General features: G+C 43.8%; 1 protein-coding gene across 2 annotated transcripts in view; it reads left to right on the top strand.

Annotated features, from left to right (window-relative positions):
• adamts17 (ADAM metallopeptidase with thrombospondin type 1 motif, 17) overlaps positions 1-21,094 on the top strand; it is a 100,215-nt gene that overhangs the window by 51,543 nt on the left and 27,578 nt on the right. For both annotated transcript variants that reach the window (XM_082530679.1, XM_082530680.1), the window contains 7 exons: positions 2,241-2,381; positions 2,721-2,871; positions 4,863-4,964; positions 5,113-5,258; positions 5,967-6,133; positions 9,157-9,284; positions 13,050-13,170. In XM_082530679.1, coding sequence (XP_082386805.1) covers positions 2,241-2,381; positions 2,721-2,871; positions 4,863-4,964; positions 5,113-5,258; positions 5,967-6,133; positions 9,157-9,284; positions 13,050-13,170 — 956 coding nt within the window. The remainder of the gene's footprint in view (positions 1-2,240; positions 2,382-2,720; positions 2,872-4,862; positions 4,965-5,112; positions 5,259-5,966; positions 6,134-9,156; positions 9,285-13,049; positions 13,171-21,094) is intronic.

Genomic DNA, 21,094 nt, shown 5'->3' on the forward strand with positions numbered 1-21,094 from the left:
GTAATTACTGAAGTTAACTCAGAAAGATCTATTGGAGAAAAAGACTCTAAATGAATATCAATTTAAAGTAGTTGTAACATTACATCTATGGGATTGTTATGAGTAATTTTCCCCCTAATGGTTAAAATTTTATTTCTGAAGAAATTAATGAAGCTACCATGAGTTGACTTTAAAGGGATGGTTGGCTCAACAGAGCTCTGACTTTTTGTCAGCGTGGCTACAGTGCTGAAGACAAATCTAGGGTTCTTATTTTCTTTAATCAGTGATGAATAATAATGTTTTAGGAGGGCTTTTTTTTATAAAGCAGCAAACTGACTTTCCAGGCTAAATGATGATCCTCTAAATGACTGAAGTGCCATTTCTTCTTTCCATCAGCATGGCTACAGCTTTCTGCTTTAAGGTGCACGTTTGAATGCTACGCAAGGAAATTAACTACTTCTGATTTGAGGCTTTCTTTTCTGGAGGAGTTACAGAATCTACAGTCAACACAGTGAAGATGTAAAATTGTCAACAAGATGATTAGCCTATGTGGGAGTAGAGCTCATACTGCTGCTCTATACTGTGTAGACACAAGCCATTAAAGAAGATAAGAGTGGATGAATTTTATCCTGAGATGTAATTACAGCACTTTCTGAAAGACTGCTATCTACTGTGATGAAGACTGCTGCTGTGTAATGCATTATTGTAAATTTAAAGGAAATTAGGAAATGATCAGACAAAAGATGCTTTTCAGGAAATGCTGTTAAATGTTCAGTTTCTGTGTCATATGTCAGAACAAGATCTACAGTGAGATTAAAGTTATGGGTTCTTTTACATTTTGAGAGAAGCCATTTGAGTCTAATATAGATAAACTTCTGTGTTGAGGCTGTCATTTTTAGGTTTCCAAATGAACTAAAACTCTGTCTGTGTTGTTGGTTGATTAATTAGCTGGAGCGGAAGATTATTGCCACACCAGCTCGTCAGGCTGTGATTCAAGGATTCTGACAATTCTGCTCGGGTATTGGTTCATTGAAACTAAAATAAGCATCCTGCTGTAACTATACACGTGCACATGAACTGACTGACAGCACAGTGACAGAAAGCTGACACCACATTCACCTGGGAATCATGTATAAAAGCTTAAAGAAGCTTTGTGGCTGTTCTAAGTACCACAGAAGTCATTACTGTTTTCAGTCAGCAGCTCTCTTCCATTTTTGGGGAAAAATAATGAGCTGGCACACACTGTACCTCAGTGCAGTCTATGAACATGCACAACAGGGCAATGGTGTTACATAAGTGCACGCACAGATTCATGATTCATCCAGACACACTAAAGAGAATTCTCGTGTGTGTGTGTGTGTGTGTGTGTGTGTGTGTGTGTGTGTGTGTGTGTGTGTGTGTGTGTGTGTGTGTGTGTCACAAAGGTGTCAAAGCACTATGCTGTTAGGATAAACTTAGAACAGACAGTACTGTATGAGTGTTTTAATGCACCATGCTTATTACTGATCACATCCAATAGAAATAAAATAGATCGCAATAGTTATTTCATGTCAAAAACACAAACCAAAACAAAGCCAAAAACTTCACCGGAACTATACTGACCTTTGAAACCTATACTGCGATATTCTCAAGAGTTCTTTAAGTGATGATTATAATGTAAAAAAAGATGTAGTAAAAAAATAAACAGGACTGAAAATCACTTTAAAATGACTATTTTAATGACATATACAGTAGCTCTCAGGAGAGTTGTCTTTGCAATCTGTGCATATGTTTTATTGTGTAACACCCATTTGGAACAACCTTTGTCCTGTATAGTGTGTTCTGCGGAGAATTTTGTATTATATATGTTGTAAGTTGGTGGCTTTTAGTCATTTTTAAAGTGTTTCAGCATATTTGTGTCCAGACATTTTGATCTGGACTTTGATGGAGCAATAATTTATTCTATTTATTAGTGCAAGTGTATCATTGGCTTACTGTCTGGCCTAGACAAAGCCCATTTGGTCACAATGTACTATGAATGGAGTGGGGTTTCTTCTGCCAAGGACTATTTTAAGGTCTACCTATGGGAGTGTAGACATGAACGCTAATGATGGTAGCGTTCATGTTTGGAGACCTGAGGATTGAATGCAATTCTTAACATGCTGACTGTGGTGCAGAAAATGCTTCAGATTCGATCGATGTGATCAAGTACAAAAATTGGGAGTTTGGGAAGTCCGGGATCATCTTCAATCTACTCTATGTATACTATCCTGTCTTTTCAGCATGGGAATGAGCCATGATGATGACCACGCCACCTGCATTGGCTATTCCCATATAATGTCTGGTGAGTGGGTGAAAGGAAGAAATCCCAGTGATCTTTCCTGGTCGTCCTGCAGTCGCAATGACCTGGAGAATTTCCTCAGGTACAAAACACAAGTTGGAAAGTCTCTCTTCTCGAGTTATTGTTGTTTTACATTGTTTACATAGCTAGCTAAAGTCTTTGCCAAGGAATAGTGTCTTGTCTAAAAAGTCAAGTTACAATGAAAATATAAAAAACATGCATTGTGGATGTTGATATCATCAATTACCACCTATATCTCTTTTCAAAAGAAAAAACTAATACTGTTTAAATATCCCTGCTGTAAATGCCAAGTCTCTTGTGAATGGGACAATAAAAAGAAAATGAAAAGAGAATTTTTTTGAAGTAAAATTGATTATTGTTAGCAAACCTGATCAATGTCTCTTTTTGGTATTTCAAACAGATCAAAAACCAGCACCTGCCTACTTCACACAGACCTCAGGAGGCGTTACCAGGTCCAGCTGCCCCCCAAGCTGCCCGGCATGCACTACAGTGTGGTTGAACAGTGCCAGATCCTTTTTGGAACCAATGCAACCTTCTGCAGTGAAATGGAGGTACAATCCCATTGCACCTGTGTATAATATTTGATATATTAGGCAGCTTTTACTAAAGGAGGTGGGATTTTAAAATTTCAGAAATCTTCCCATAAATAGCAAAATAGTTTAATGGTTGCTTTTTTTTTAAACTCTTCAGAAAGTACTATTCTGACTATTCTCATAATAAAAATAAGACACCTTGTCCCATGCTTCCCGCTTTGTGCTTTTGGATGAAGCAATAACAAGACACCATCCTTTTAAATTACCGTATTTCCCGGACTACAAAGCGCACCTGAATATTAGCCGCACAAGCTAAAATCAGGGGAAAATCCTGTTTTGTACATACATTAGCCGCACCTGACTAAAAGCTGCAGGTGTTTCAATGTTGACTTATCATATGTAAGAGAATATGCACAAAGCGAATTGTCAGGAAAGAGATGGCTGTTTGGAGACACACCCCTTTTATTAATATTTTGAAAAACAAGTTATGGGTACATATTTGCACATGTAGTACATAACAATAACCTACAGCACACCAGAAAAATAGATTCGGACTACCTTTTAGGCTCAGGTGCTTTAACAAGAAGAAAAGTCAGTCATTCACCATCTTTCTCTTCTTCCTGCGCACTGAAACCACCAAAGTCCTCTCCTCCAGTGTCGGAAACGAACAGGCTCTCAGCTTCTCTCCTTCGTTGTCACTTTCAAAACCAAAGAAATCCTCGTTGTCAGTGTCGGAGTCGAACAGTCGTGGCGGTGTCCTCCTCTCCATCAGGCAGCAGTCCAGCCCAAATGACTATGTGAATGGGTTCAGGCAACAATTTATTTGTTGCAGGTGAGCTGGCAAGGGAGACATTGGTTGCATCACCGGCTAAAATAAAAGAGAGATATGATCGCTGCGCTAAGTTGTGTGAGTTTAGTCCTTGGCTCTTTCTCCACTGGTGAGTTCACCATTATAGGCCAAGAACTATGTGATTTCAGCTCCTGGTCATCAGAAGTCGGTGAAGTTATTTCTCCTATTTGTCAAGGAGGAGATACAGTTGTCAGTCCCCTTTTGGTAGCTAGTGGAATCCGGACCATTTGCCTGAAGCTCAGGCTTGTAAACTCATTTTGAAATACAGTATCTGTGTTTGCTAGGTGATGTGCTTTCTTGCACAGATTGAGTGGAGCATGACCTTGATGTAGGGGATGCACAGCCTATTTTCCAGCATTTTTAGTTTGTCTTTGGAACCATAAATGTCTAGAAGCTGAGGTAGAGTACATGCTCCATGGTTGTTGGTGCAAAAGAGTGAAAGAGGAAAAGTTTTATTGTGGTTTGATCAGAAAATGTTACTGACAGGTGCATTGTCAAAAAGAGCACATGAAGTGACAGCTTTTATTACTTGATCTTGGTTGTATTCCTAGAATGTGATGGCATTTGGCTTGAGGAATGCAAAAGCCATCTTTCAGCACCATATTGGTGGGTTGATGGACAGTGTAGTATATTTACATGATTTGGTGGTTAGAGATATGCACACCGACCACTAGGATATTGTTTCTCAAACTTTTTCAATAATGTCCTTCAAATATTTTTGCCTGTGACCAGCTGATAGCATTTTTAGTATGAAAAGTAAGGGTCTAACAATTCCACAAAACCATTTGTTTTCATTGGAAGAAATTAACAAAATTAATGGTTTAAAAATACTGTATGTATAAAAATCTTCCTCTCACCCGCTGGGGATGACGTGCATGTGTTCAAGCTCGAGTTGTGGGGGAGACAGGTCCCTTTTTCCTTTTCGTTTTTCTGTCTAATATATTTATTATCTTGTCATCGGCAGTAGATGCTCATATGCTTTGTTTTTATTGTGGGATGTTAACAAGAAGTTTTGTGTTTACTTTACTGACTAAAAAGACAAGAGAAAAGAAACAATATGTTTTGAAAGAGTTTGGTGGTAAATTAATCGAAACATTGAACATATTATGTTAACACCCGCATTTATGTGGGAATTCATGTTATCATCTTTATGTCTCAGCACCTCATGTGTGCTGGGCTGTGGTGCTTAATAGAGGGAGAGACATCCTGCAAGACTAAACTGGATCCTCCCCTGGACGGAACGGAGTGTGGGGCAGACAAGGTAGGACTGTTTTGCTCAAAAACAATCTGCATCCATTCACCAATCCTCAGAGCTACAGGTCGTTCAGGCCAGTAGCTTATATTGCGTGTTAGCTTGAAAAAATTACGAATAAAGTATTTGTGAAAACATCTCAATATGTTTTTGTCAGTGGTGCAGGGCAGGCGAATGTGTCAGTAAGACTCCCATCCCTCAGCATGTGGATGGTGACTGGAGTCCATGGAGCCAGTGGAGCTTGTGCAGCAGGACCTGTGGTACTGGAGTCCAGTTCAGACAGAGGAAATGTGACAACCCTCCGTACGTCACCAGTTTGTCTGTGTATTTGCTTACTAATGTTACACGTTCGCCTACCTGAGACCAGAAAGCAAAGAGGGGGCATTTTGTTATGATTTCAAATTTGGTCTCATTAACATCACAAGTATTTGAAGTTAATATAACTGAAAAATTAAAATATTGCAAAAACTTTTCTTTTGTGAATGAATCTCAAAGGTAAACTTTAACATATCTCGAGATTTTTTTGTTTCATTTTAATTTTGATGGTGGCTTTTATCCCACAACAATTCAAAGGTAAGTATGCCAGATGATTAGAATATTTCATGAGATCAGTCTACAAAGGATTTATAGCACCGAAATGTCCAATTTCTGAAAAATGTATCATTTATATATTACATATGCTGACTGTGAAACAGAAACACTGCAGCTGCTGATTAAGACCACAAGCTAATATAAAGTGTGGTCACATAGCAAGGGTCTTTTTGCAATCAGAAGAGGTGTCCCCTTGCTGGCTATTAAAAAGAAGTATGAGGTTTAAGGCACTTTGCAGGTATTAATCTACTGAATAAGGTTTAAATAAATACTGCTTTTAGTACTAAAAAGGTCCTTACAGGCATTATGAAATGTATGTAATGCTTACATGTGTTACTTTAATACTAACGCTCCAGTCTTCTTGTTTTCTAAACTAAGTGTTCACACTGCATGTGTTTGTGTGCGTGTGTGTGGGCACAGACCTGGTCCAGGTGGGCGACACTGCCCACAGGCCAGTGTGGAACACAAGGCCTGTGAAGCCCCTCCCTGTCCCAAGGGGTCACCCAGCTTCAGAGATTTGCAGTGTCTATCCTATAACCAACAAGCCAACAAGAAGGGCGGCATGCTGACTGCTATTGTTAATGACGGTGAGTTCCATAGAACGTCGTACTGCACAGTTACAATCATTACAATCAGTGCCTTTCAATAGTGTGTTTGTAAAACTCTGAAGCACATCGGCAGTTTATAAATTTGTCTGGAAGCATGTCTGGGCATCAGATGTCAGTTTCAAAACTATGGCAATGCTTTTCAAATCATATATTGTCATGTGTGGTGCGAGCGGAGCTGAATCAGAACCAGACGGTGTGGAGGCCTCTGGCAGAGACAGAGCTGGTTGGAGCTGCGTAGTGCACACAGTCCACTCAGGACACTTCTCAGGCTCGGACAGCAATGCCGAGTAAGTAGCTGGCTGGATAAGCTCGCCCAATTCCCCAGCAGACAACAGAGGAGGCTGGGTTGGCTTGCCTGAGCTCTCAGTGGAGACAGGAGGCTAAGACTGCCCGGCTGAGCTTCAAGCGTAGACAGACGACTGAACAGGCTGAATGGATTCAAGAACTCTGGGGTCCAGACGTGGCTGACGCCTCTCTGGACCCCTGCGGCTAATGCTTGGCCTCGTCCACCACAGCTGGAAAACTCAAAAACCAATCTTATTTGTGGTCATCTATCGTCCACCTGGGCCTTACACAGAGTTTCTGTCTGATTTCTCAGACTTTTTATCTGATTTAGTTCTCGCTGAAATAATGCTAAAAATGACAGCCTCAGCACGGCATTCGTTAATAGACTCATTTGGTTTCTCTCAAAATGTAAAAGAACCCACCCACCAATTTAATCACACACTTAACAGTGTTTCCCGAAAACCCTCTCCTGTCTGATCATTTCCTGATAACATTCATCAGGAGGAGTAGGCTTCATCACAGCAGATCTTTCTGAAAGCGCTGTAACTAAGTTTAAGAATATAATCCACCCACTGTTATCATCTTCAATGCCCTGTACCAACACAGAGCAGAGCAGCTATCTGAACACTGCTCCAACAGAGGTCGATTATCTTGTTAATAATTTCACCTCCTCACTACGTACGACTCTGGATACTGTAGCTCCTGTGAAAACTAAGGTCTCTAATCAGAAGTACCTGACTCCGTGGTATAATTCTCAAACACGTAGCCTAAAGCAGATGACTCGTAAGCTGGAGAGGAAATGGCGTGTCACAAATTTAGAGGATCATCATTTAGCCTGGAGAAATAGTTTGTTGCTTTATAATAAAGCCCTCCACAAAGCCAGAACATCTTACTATTCATCACTGATTGAAGACAATAAGAAGGTTTCTCTTCAGCTCTGTAGCCAGGCTGACAAACAGTCAGAGTACTATAAAGGTTGTCCTTTAGGTGATTGTTGTTGTCATTTGGCGCTATATAAATACACAGAGGATAATGAGGGAAAAACAGCTGGGACTAATTACATATAATAAGACAAGGAAGCAAAAGTGAAAACACTGAACACAGGAAGTGTCAAAATCAAACAGGAATCATGACACATTCACAAAGACGTGGACTTGACACTGTGACATGGAGACTGACAGAGGAGAGCGTGGAGCACGGAGACCACGAAACAAGTGAGACCCAGCAAAACACCGAGACAGAAACCTAAAGACTGAAACTATAACATAAGCACAAGACCATAAAGAGAACTGTGGGTCACAGAGCACCGTGACATATATCATATGTAACTCTTAATCCATAATGTCAGTAACATGACTGGTTAGGTTAATGGATCATATTGGATTATGCTTTGTTTATCCCAATATCTGCTCCCACAGTTTTAGCCATTAACAAGCCAGTACTGAGTCTGGGATGGGTACACTGCTGTGTACGAGGCATTCGTTTAAAAATATTGTAGTTTTGAATTGGGGCAAACCAATCAACTCAACTGATTTGGATGCCAGCACAAATATATTAAATAAGTTAAATGTGAGAGCATCCTCTGGAGCAGGGGTCCCCAACTCCAGGCCTTGAGGGCCGGTGTCCTGCAGGTTTTAGATGTGTCCTTGATCCATCACAGCTGATTCAAATGGCTAAATGACCTCCTCAACATGTCCTGAAGTTCTCCAGAGGCCTGGTAATGAGCTAATCATTTGATTCAGGTGTGTAGACCCAGGATGAGATCTAAAACCTGCAGGACACCGGCCCTCGGGGACCCCTGCTCTAGACCCCTGGGTGATTGGATCCCAGAGGTACAGAACAGGTAAGAAAAACCACTTAAATCACTCCAGTTGGAGTGTAAAAAGTAAAAGCTCACACTGTATGCACAGAACTGTTAGGTAAAGTCCTCCAGTCATGTTTTTTCTGAATAACTACATTACTCGTTTTTCCAGAATAACACTGAATACAGTTTTTACCCCTTAGCTGAAAATCTTGTGAATGTGATAACTTGAGAACAAAGCGAAGGGAATTTTAAATTGATACCATAAGTGTATCTACTGGACAGCTAAGGGATAGAACTGGCAGCTGCCCGTATTTTTTTAATTATACTGAATGTAGAAATGTACATCCCCAATTCCACAAAAGAAAAAAAGGAGGCTGTGTAAAATGCCAATAAAACTGAGCAAACATGTAATTTATTCCCAAGAGAACACAGGAAATATGTGAGACATTTTACTATTTCATGAAAAATATTAGCTTACTTTTAATTTGATGGCAGCAACACTTATCGGGAAAACAAATGGCTGGAAAATGAAGTGGTACTAAAAAGAAACCGTACAAAGAACAATTGAAACTAATTAGGTTGGATGGTACCAGGCTGAGTTTCACCAATCAGTTTAAAAACTGCAGCTACAAATTCTAGAAAGATTTCTGTGAGTAATTCATCATCTATAGTACATAATGTAATCAACAGAAATCAGTACTGGATGCCTGTGATCTTCAGCCTGTCAGGCAGCAATACATTCAAAGCTGACACGACTCTGTCACTGAATACTTTTAGAAGTCATTGTTTGTGAACCCAGTTCACCATGCCATTAATATTTCTATTATTTTGAATTAACACCGGCTCAAAATCAGACTTGACTGTCATACATGCATACATCTTACAACTGGATTTTGTGTGTGTTTATGAGCAGATAAGCCATGCATGTTGTTCTGCAGCCCAGTGGGCCGAGACATCCCAGTTCTGATGGCTGACAGAGTAATGGATGGGACTCCCTGTGGACCGTATGAGGTGGACCTGTGTGTTAATGGAAGATGTCAGGTACATATGTATCCAATATTGCACATATGTGATGAAATAGACCACATACAGTTTGACTTCTTTCCATTCGTGACTTCTGTCTTCTGGGGACCTCCCAGCTCTAGATAGATTCAGTAATTCCCGAGCAAAAAAAAAAGCTTTGGGATGTCACTGTGACATACTACACCAGCTGAGCGCATAGCTGGACTGGCCATTGGGCATACCGGTGGGCCGATGGTGATTTTTCATTTCTGTTTGTTTGTTTTTGTAACGGTATAAAGAATGAAAGGTGGTGGATTAGCCAATTGGTCATGATCAACTGTGGGCTGGAGAAATTACAACACATCCGTATTGAGGTGAAAAGGAACGTGATCCGTCCCGTACTTCAGCTAGAATGGAAAAAAAAGACACAAAGCTGGAGTTATTCTGTCTTTGCTGCACAGCTGCCTCTTCTCCCATTCTCTCCCTCTCCTATCAGCTGATCGGCTTTTCTCTCTTGTTTATTTATCGCCCACTTTGTGCCAAAAAGAGGAAACCAGCGGATGTCGCGCTAAACAACAGAAGCACGTTTAAGCTTGATCAGCTGTTAGAATTTATTTAATATCACTTTCTAGTATCAGCTGATGTTTGCTGGAGCCACAGCTGTAAAGCTGCTGGTCATGATATTGGTTTGGAAACATGAAGGTGATCCACTGTATACAAATCCTACATATATACCAACAACAGTGTACATCACTGTCACAACAGCGTTTGTTTTAGTTCAAAGGCTTTATGGTTTTTCCTGTAACACCTGGTGGTGTAGTCGGACGATTTTTTGTCCCAGTCCAGCCCTGGCTATTTGGGTGGTCAAGGCGCAGACTCCCAGCACATCATTTTCAAACCCCCTGCGGTCTTTCGCTACTTGGGTTAAACACGATATATAAGTCACTTAGATAACTGCTAAATGTTAATGTTTGGTTTATTTCAGTGTTTGATTTGTTCATGAGTAAATCGGTTTGGCTGAGATTAAAGTTCAGCTTCATAACTGGACCGTTTTAAGTCTTACCTGTCACCATCCTCCCTACTCTGGTCTCTTAAAGAGCACTTAGCAGAAATATTAAACAGCCTAACTAATAGGATTACCACTTCCCATCAGCAATATTAGGGAACCACCCCCCCACCCTCTACCTCACAATGCTTAATCAACATAATCAACTTTAATTTAATGCATGTGTAAAACAAATACACAGAAATCAATTATTTTTCTACAATATTTAAATGGACTCATCATCTTTCTTCAACAGAACTGCAGACTGCACAGATGGTACAAGTACTATAGCTTAGTGTATATTAGACTTAACAGTTACTATATACAGTAATGGACTTCTATACATGTAATCAGATGACCATTTTGGTTAAGATTAAGAGAATTATTATTTATTAAAAGTTAGTCATTTTTAATGAAATAACAAAGAAAAGTATGTCTTTGTGCCCCCCTCTCCCTGTTAATGCCCTACCTGGCCCCCTGGCAACACTTTGCTAGACCCGCCCCTGCACAGTTACCAGCTGTCAGCTGCTTAGAAAAGGATCCTGGTGTTATTTGTCTCTCAGAAACAGTTCATAACTTCAACTCATTCATGTCACCTAAAAGGTAAACCTGTTTCTCCATCACCTGTTCAGCTCTGATGGTTCAGTAAGGACATCTCCTGGTTTCATCTTCATGTTTCCCTCTCACCACATATCCAAACCGACATCATGACCAGCAGCTTTACAGCTGTGGCTCCAGCAAACATCAGCTGATACTAGAAATTAATATTAAATAAATCCTAACAACAGCTGATCAAACGTGCTGCTGCTGTTTATCCGCTGGTCTCCTCTTTCTGGCGTGAAGTGGGCGATAAACAAATAAGTAAGACGGGACTTGCGACAGAAAAGCCAATCAGCTGATCATTGATCAGTTTCTTAATTGAAGTAGCAACAAGGAGGGAGGGGAGAGAATGAGAGAAGAAGAGGCAGCTGTGCAGCAAAGACAGAATAACTCCAGCTTTGTGCCTTTTTTCATTCTAGCTGATGTACGGGAAAAATCGCTTCCTTTTCGCCTCAATATGAAACTCCGATGGCCAGTCCAGTTGTGGCTCCATATATCAGTTGTTAAGGTAAACATTGAAATACTATGCAAACATTCAGAGATGCACTTACACACTTGTTTTACTTCTCTGGGATAGTTTTCTCTGAGATGAAATGCTGCGGTTTGGAAGCAGGTAGCAAGGCTCCAAATGCTCCACCAGACCACTGACATTTCTTGCAGACAACAGCAGCTCTATCACATACTGCTCTGATGCGCTGAGCTGGGTTAGGCCAAGTAGCGCCTTTTGTGAGGTGATTTTGTGATACTTCGGATCGGATAACGTTTTTTATTTCTCTCCGATATCCAATCCAGTAATTTAGGTCAGTATCGCACCGATACGTAATATCGGATCGGTCCATCTCTAATTTTCACGTACTTTACATTTGTTTTGTAGTTGTGTGTCTTATTTTGAAATAAATATTTAGGCGTTACCATATCGACCAAAGGGGGAGAGAGGAGGATGTTACTCTCAATGTTGTTGGCGCATTTCAGGAGGACACTTCTAATAAAGTTACACAATTACGCCGTGAATTTGCGTTGATTATTATATTTTCAAAATACCACAGTTTTTGTTTTGGTCGTATCATTTTATTTTGTTGTATTTATTCACGAAACGTTAAGGCCGGTCCGTGAAAATATGTGTGAAATATGTGAAAACGATGTGCCGGGAGCCGCGCCTTGACCACTTTCGGAGATGTCTGGTGGGTAACAGGCATCTCCGAAAACGTTAGAGCACTTTTGCAAATATGTCTTGATGAATCGAGCAGATATTTGAAGTTTACGCAGCACCATTCTCGACTGAAAATATTTTAAAAGTTTATTTTGTGATCCAGAAAGAGTAATATTTCAAACTCCGCCATTGTGCGTCCCTCCGCCACTGCCTCGTTTGAGTGTTGGACGAAATGCATTCTGGGATGCTGCATTTCGTCATTTCGAGCTGATTGGAGACCAAAACAACCAATCAGATTTTTTTGCATCCAAGTCTGTGATTGGCTGGTTTTGTGGCACAAACATAACGGTGTAGAGAAAGAGTTGAACGTCCACGGGCAGAAATGTTGAGAGCGTGAGCAACACGTTGCGAGCGAGCGCAAATGCAAAAACTGAGCGAGAGGGGCTGCTGTGTCTGTGTGGATAATAGCAAACACTGAAATACATTTTTTGCACTCAGCAATGAAGTTTGTTCACTCAAATTTAGCTTTTCTTCTCTCAAAATAAATTTCTCCTCAAAATGCAACACTTGCACCTGCAAATAGTTTTTACGTGCGCTCAGAATAGTGGCACAAAAATGACGCCATAGTGGGAGGCTTGTTTTTTTTAAATCCTGGCATGTGAGTAATGGCATGCTAGGAGAGAGGCAAAGAAATAGACTAATTAATATTGATCTTTTTTTTAATGGGCTGCAGTTTCTGTTTACCTAAGAAATTCCTGTTCTTTTTCAGTCCTAACAATAAAAACAATAAAAAGACCTCAATTATTTACTGTTAAATTATGGTTAATTATATCATTTATTTCATCTGTTAATATTGTGGTAAACTCATTCCATGCTCAAGGTAATATACAATCCTTTTGGCGACTGCTGTGTGTTGACCTAAGGATATAATTTTACATATGCATACAAAGATGTAAATTGTAATGTACTTCCTCCATTTTACAGTTGGGTTTTGTTTTGTTATGGACAGAAAATCGGCTGTGACAGCATCATTGGCTCATCTGCTAAAGAGGACCGCTGCGGTGTTTGTAATGGAGATGGACGGTCCTGTAAAATAGTGACAGGGGACTTCAACCACACTAGGGGAATGGGTGGGTATATATTTTTTCATGTCTAGCTAGTATGCTGCTCAGATGTTTTTTTGTAGTTCTTTTTTTTAACAAGTACCCAGTCTTTGCCATTGACTCCTGGTTTGATGGGTTGTTTAAATTGATTCTTCCAAAAGCGATCCTAAATAAATATTTCAGGTGAAACCAACATATTCTAATGTTTTCTGTTTTATTAAAATTTTACAATGGTATATTATATTGGCCTTCAACTTAAAGTCACACCCATTTATAAACGTGACATGATGGATGTTTCTGTCTTTGCATTTGCTTCTTTTCCAAGATGCAAGTTAATTTTAGTCAGTTTAGTCATTTTGGTATTCAATATGTATTGTTTATTTGGTTACATTAATGGACCAATGTGCCTTTCTTTAGTTAGTAAAATTGTCCCTGGTTTTTATTTACTGCTCACCAGTTACTTTAATAGTTGAGAGATTATTAGATGTAAAATTCTAAGCATGCGCATGTGTTTACTAGGGCTGGGTATCATCACTGATTTCTAGAATCGATTCAATTCCGATTCACAAGGTCCTGAATTGATTCGATCCACGATTCGATTTGAATCAGGTAAATTTTGCCTCAGACAGTCAGAAATATTATAATTCTGATCACTTATCAGTACATATCTATATTTTTATATCTACTGTCCTGGATCTCCAGTCCAGGACATCGAGATCAATATCCATAAATCGATAATCAAAACCCACCCCTGGTGTTTTTACCCCCACACATTTAAACACTCCCCTCAAGCATCTGCGTACACACCTACACAACCACACACATACACTTGTTTTTTATATTTTAGTGAGGACATCTAATTGACATAATGATTTCCTTAGCCGCTTACCCTAAACCTAACCATCAAAAGTGAATGCCTAACCCTAGCCCTTATCCTAAACCTAACTGTAACCCAAATGACCTGCGGTCTCTGCGCTTCAGCACTTTGCAGTGCACAATGCTCAGCAGCACTGCAGCTGGCTCTCTGCTCCAGCAGCTCTCTCTCCTCTCCAGTCCAGCTGCTTCTGAAATACAGAATGCATGATTAGATGATGCTCACCGGCTGCGAAAACCAGCCTTCCTTTTTTTTTTTTTTTTTTGGCCTGTCCCGTTTGGCTCTTTTGCATCAGAATTATTGTCTAAAGGCAAAGAAAGATGCCCAACGGATTTACTTTACCAAACTGACCATCCCAGCCTTGCCGTAATGGTCCATTTGATTCACCTTTTATTGTTTATTTTATTTTCACTTACTGAATACGGGACAGACTTGACTGGGGGAAAGAAGGGGAGAAAGAAAGAGGGAAAGAGAAACAGCTGAGAAGAGGGACGGGGGAGAAGGGCAAAAGACAAAAACCAACAGAACGGGCAGAGAAAAAAAAAATGCATATATCGATCACCTGGATCACCTGCTGAGAAAGAAAAAAGAAAGCAAGCAGAAGAGAACAAGAGTAATAGAATAAACAACATCACAATGATATATGGGAATATGACAGTAAATACTAAATATTAAACATTATTGTGCAGCACATAAGATCAACAGAACACAGTGTGCTTTGAGGTAGGAGCCAAAAAGGGTGTAGTTTGTGGGTGTGATCACCCGTGTGTACACCTGTGAGCATGGACGCGCTTGTTTTTAAAAGGTTCCTTCATGTAATGATCTGCTAGAGGGTGTGGGGGGGCCACAGCCCCGTCCTCCAGGGCATGAAGCAGGTATGGAGGAGATCAAAACTCCAGACATCCAGAGGCCCCCAGAACACAAGAGACCAAGGAAGACCAACAGAGGGGCAGCCGCGCCACTGTCCCGGAAAGAGCTGAGGAGAGTCCCAGATGAGGGCTCACTCAGCAGCCGCGGAGCAGAAGCCAGGGGGAGTTGCAGTGACGCGCCCGTGAGCTCCGCCGGCAGCCAGCCGTGCCTGAGTGACCGAGCCCCAGGCCGAGAGGCCGGGGGCACCCCACCTCCGAAGTGGCCCGAGCGAGCCCCAGGCTCCAGGCCCCGATAAGCAGCCGCCAAGGAGTGAGCCGGTGTGTACCTGGACGCCCATCCCCGGACACAAAGAACCACCAACGCACCGATGTCTGAGGGGGTCCGCCACTGGCAGGGGAAGTGGTGGTAGGGGGAGATAGGCCTCCAAACCTTGGAGGGCCTGAGATGTCCCCAGAGAGGTGGCGCCTGACACCCAACCTGACATATAGACACAGACATACAGGCACACACAGATACAAACATCCATCCAAGGCACAATCCCGCCCCCCGTTTGGCAAATCTGATCACGCCGCCATCTTCCTCATGCCAAAATACAAACAAAGGCTGAAACAGGAAGTTCCGGTTCAGAGGAAGGTCGCGCGCTGGACGGATCAATCGGTGGCCGCGTTACAGGACGCACTCGATGACGCAGACTGGGGCATGTTCAGAAACAGCTCCGACGATGACGTCAACGTGTTTACGGAAGCGGTTGTGGGATTCATCGGGAAACTAGCGGATGATACCGTGGAGACAAAGACTATCACAACGTTTCCCAACCAGAAGCCGTGGGTGGATAAAACCATCCGCGACGCTCTGAGATCCCGCACCGCTGCCTACAACACGGGACTCATGACGGGGGACATGGACCCGTACAAAGCCGCGTCATATAACGTGCGGAGGGCGGTGAAAGAGGCGAAGCAGCGCTACGGGAGGAAACTAGAGTCACAACTCCAACAGAGTGACTCTAGGAGCCTGTGGCGGGGACTAAGGACAATAACGGACTATAAAGCACCAACAACCGGTATGACGAACGCGGCCGTGACTCTGGCAGACGAGCTGAACACTTTCTATGCTCGCTTCGAGGCTGCAGCTAAGGTCTCCAACAATGCTAGTGTTAGCGGCGCTAACGGCTGCAGACAGGAAGATACTGCCAGCACCGGAAACGTGCTCGTCATCTCCGAGCATGAAGTAAGGAGAGCCTTCAAGAGAGTGAACACCAGGAAAGCAGCAGGACCAGACGGCATCCCAGGTCGTATCCTCAGAGACTGCGCATACCAGCTAGCTCCTGTGTTCACTGAGATATTCAACATCTCTTTATCTCAGTCGGTGATCCCCACATGCTTCAAAGAGTCCATCATTGTTCCTGTCCCGAAGAAACCCCACCCTGCTTCTCTCAATGACTATCGCCCTGTAGCCCTCACCTCAGTAGTGATGAAGTGCTTTGAACGCCTGGTCAGAGACTTCATCATTTCTTCACTACCAGACACACTGGACCCACTACAGTTCGCTTACCGTCCAAATCGTTCCACAGACGATGCCATCTCTCATCTCCTCCACACATCACTCACTCACTTGGACACTAGAAGGGGGAATTATGTTAAAATGCTCTTCATAGACTACAGCTCTGCATTTAACACCATAATTCCCTCCACACTCACCACCAAGCTGGAGCATCTGGGACTCAGCTCATCTATGTGTCAGTGGATCTCCAACTTCCTAACTGGCAGACCACAGGCAGTAAGGATGGGCGGACATGTCTCAGCCTCCACCACTCTCAGCACTGGAGCCCCCCAGGGGTGTGTTCTGAGCCCCCTGCTGTACTCTTTGTACACATATGACTGTGTGGCCACTACCAGCTCCACCACCATCATCAAGTTTGCTGACGACACCGTCGTGGTGGGCCTGATCGCTGATAACAACGAGACGGCCTACCTGAAGGAGATTAGGAATCTGGAGAACTGGTGCCAGAGGAACAACCTCCTTCTAAACGTCAGTAAGACAAAGGAGCTGATAGTGGACTTCAGCACTAAGCAGGAGAGGAACTACCAGACCCCCGTCATCAACGAGTGCCCAGTGGAGAGAGTGGACAGCTTCAAATACCTCGGAGTTCACATCACGCAGGACCTGTCATGGTCCTGTCACATCAACACCGTGGTGAAAAAGGCCCGTCAGCGTCTCTACCACCTCAGACGCTTGAGAGACTTCCAACTGCCCTCCAAGGTGCTCAGGAACTTTTACTTGTGCACCATAGAGAGCATCCTGACGGGAAACATCTTAACCTGGTTCGGGAACAGCACCATGCAGGACAGACGAGCTCTACAGAGGGTTGTGCGGTCAGCTGAGCGCACCATCCGCTCCGAGCTCCCTGACCTGCACTCAATCTACAGCAGGCGGTGCTGGACCAAGGCCAGGAAGATCGTGAAGGACCTCAGCCATCCCAACAACAGACTGTTCTCTCTGCTGAGGTCAGGAAAGCGATTCCGCTCCCTGAAGACCAACACAGAGAGACTGAGGAGGAGCTTCTTCCCGCAGGCGATACGGTCTCTCAATCACACCACCACACAGTACTGACCCACACATACGGTTCTTACACACACACTGGACATTCTGGACTTTGGTTTTGCACAACACTGGTCACTATATTCTTCATTTCCGGTTAATACTTGTACAGCTGCTGTTATTGTGTATATATTTATTTAGATTTAGATTTCTTCATACATTCTTATATAGTTCTATATTGTGTATTGTGTATTTTGTTGTACAGTTATTTTATTTTCAACTTTAATTTATATATTTATCTTTATCTTATTCTTCCCAGTTAAATTTACCCTTCATTCTAATTTGTGTTGTACAGTTATTTCATTTTTAACCTTAATTTATATTTTATTCCTTCCTAGTTAAATTTACCCTTTTTAATTTTTCATATTTATTTCCTATCTTATTCATAGCCTTTTCCTTTTTTGTTCTCTTTAGGTCACGAGCAGTTGTCCAAGCATTTCACTACATATCGTACTGTGTATGACTGTGTACGTGACAAATAAAATTTGAATTTGAATTTGAAATTTGAATTTGAATTCCCACCCTCATGCTCTCATATGCACTTACTCCACACTCAACCAACGTGGAGACAGACATAAAGAGACGCTGTACACACGATCACACTCCCCAAGCGTACTCTACAAACCGGGTCTAGGTGCCCCCGCCCCTGGAGGGGGGAACTGCACCCAGACCCAGGTGGTGTTACCCTTTTCCCTGCGGTGGGGGGAGGCAGACCGCCCCGACTCCGCAGCAGCAGGAAGGCTCCACACTCCAGACCGCAGTCGGACGGCCAACTCCTCCTCCTAGTCCTAGCCCCCCTGCTCCAGCAGGTCGCAGAGAATGGGGGTGAGAGAAGACTCCAAACCTCCCTCCACCCGCTCATTGCAGGGGATGCATGTGTGTTCTAAGGTGCATTTAAAACCCAGGAGGGCTTGGAGCCTTCCTTGACACCACACCCTGAACCCACTGCTCCACTCCTCCCCTGCATAGAAGCCACCAACCACACTCCGCTACACACCCCCACCACCCAACTTAGGGCAGGGACCCATCCGCGCCCACCTCCCCCTAGAGTGGGAGGGGAAATCTGCCAGGATCATCTGCACCCCTGCTTCCAGTAAAGTCACTTTGAACTTTAAAGGCTTGAGGGCCAGATACCGCCGTGTGATCCGGGTGTTGGCATCCTTGATGCGGTGGAGCCATTGCAGTGGCGCGTGATCAGAGGGTGAAACGGTGGCTCAGGAGGTAATAACATAGGCAGTCGACCACCCACCGGATGGCCAAGCACTCCTTTTCCATGGTCCTGTACCCGGCATCCCACTCTGACAGTTTCCAGCTGTTACCTCCTGTGACAAAATAGCCCCCAGCCCTCTGACGTTAAGCTTTCTTCCACTGCACAAATGGAGCCTTGCACTGCTTCCTACACCGGACCAGATCTAGGGCACCCTTTCGGCTGAGGTCTGTCAAGGGGGCTGGTCACCTCTGCAAAATGGGCACGAACTGGCGGTAGTAACCGGCCAGCCCCAAAAACCGCCTCACCTCCTTTTTTGTCTTAGGACACGAGCAAGATGCAATGGCTGCTGTTTTATCCATCTGTGAACGTACCTGCCCGCTTCCCAAGTGGTACCCTAAATATTGTAACTCCCTCAGTCCAACTGCACACTTCTTTAGGTTGGCCGTGAGTGCCTCCTGCCTCAGGGACTCCAGGATTGCGGCCACCTGCTACACATGCTCCGCTCTGGTGTTGTCATGGATGATAACATCCTCCAGGTAGGCGGCAGCATATGCAGATGCAGCACCCGGTCCATGAGGCACTGGAAAGTGGCAGGGGCTCCAAACCAGCCAAACGGAAGTGTGACAAAATCGTACAAACCGTATTGGGTGGCCGTTTTTTCCATAGACAAAGGAATCTGCCAGTAGCCCTTGGTTAAATCCAGCGTCGTAAAAAGTAAGTAGTGCCTAACCGGTCAAGGAGCTCATCCATCTAGGGCATGGGATAAGCATCAAACCATGAGACCAAGTTCACCTTGCAGCACAGAACCGTATAGACCCATACTTCTTCACTACAAGAACTATGGGGCTACAGCAAGCGCTGTGCAACTCTTCTATTACTGCCAGCTTTAGCATTTGTGCCAATTCCTTTTTCACAGTCTGTCTGTTGTGCTTGGAGAAGAACAAACCGCTCTGCAAGCCGCTGTTGCAATGCAGCAACATCCGCTCTCTGGGCCTGTGTGAGATGGTCATCTCAATGGAGGGAGGCAGGAATAGAGGAATTCAGCACCACTGACCACAACTGTTCTCTTTCCTTAACCAGGCTAACCAGAGAAGTGGTTTCAGCCTCTCTCCATGCTTTAAGGAGGTTAACATGAAATATCTGTGTGGTTCCACCTCTGTCTGACCATACCACCTCATAGTCTACGTCCCACATTCGCCGTGTGACCATGAAAGGTCCTCCCCACTTGGTGAGTAACTTTGAAGTTTTAGAAGGGAGGAATACAACCCTTTATCTCCTGGTAAAAATTGCCTGAACCTAGCCCCTCTGTTGTACAAGCGCTGCTGATGTTCCTGGGCCTGGAGCAAATTTTCTTGTGACAACCTCCCCAAAGTGAGCAGCTTTGCTTGCAGGTCCAGGTCGTGCTGATTCTCCTTTTCAGCCAGCCTCTGACTTTCCTCCCAGTTTTCTTTAATCAGGTCCAACACCCCCCGCGGCTTCCTGCCAAACAGTAACTCAAAGGGAGAAAATCCTGTGGAGCCCTGGGGCACCTCCTGCGCTGGAAATAACAGAGGGTCTAGCCAGCGATCCCATTTACGCGAAGGAACTTATGGATCATGGACTTTAGCACTAAAAAAGGCAGCATCTACCACAACATGTCCCGCCTGCTGCCACTCAGGGTGCCCCACCACCAGCCAAGAAGTCGGACTGCAAGAAGAAGCGGACTGCCTAACATCCCCCACGGGGAGATCGGAGCCGGACCAGCCCGGGCTCCAAGTTCACTCCAGGGCTCAGTTCCGGAGCCCGTTCGGAGAAATTTGTTCTGCCTCCACCTTTCAGCGCCTGGGACTCGAGTTGGATCCCACAGAGCGCATTTCAACAAAGAGATGACGAGACACTGTTCAGCTGAATCAAGCATGTCACAGTCTCACAAAAACACACTGTTTATTAAAAATTCACCCGTTGCATCCAGGCATGTTGCCAAGGGCACGGGAAAAATGTGTGAAAAACACAGAGTATGTTGAAAAACATAATGCCCCCACGCACCCAGACACCGCCGGGGTTGATTCCCTCAGTGGTGTCCGGCCCCATGAGCACTGGTCAAGCGTGGGCCGCCCGCGCAGTCGGATCTGGCCCGCAGGACCAGTTTCCGCCACAAGAGGGAGCCAGAGCCCCGTCTACTGTGGAGTGCCTGTCTTTGGGGCCGCTGTCAGCAAGAATAGAGAGATGGCGAGCTCTCGCTGCGCCAGAATGGGTTGTGAGGACATTAGAGCGAGACTATCGTTTACAATTCGCAACCACCCCTCCCAGATTTCACAGAGTGATTTTCTCTCTCGCAAAAGGCGAATCAGCCAGGATCCTGCAAGAAGAAATAACTGCCTTGCTATCAAAGGGAGTAGTACGAGAAATACCCCAGGAGC

Source organism: Aulonocara stuartgranti, assembly GCF_965226115.1.
Source record: "Aulonocara stuartgranti genome assembly, chromosome: 1".
Taxonomy (NCBI): Eukaryota; Metazoa; Chordata; class Actinopteri; order Cichliformes; family Cichlidae; genus Aulonocara; species Aulonocara stuartgranti.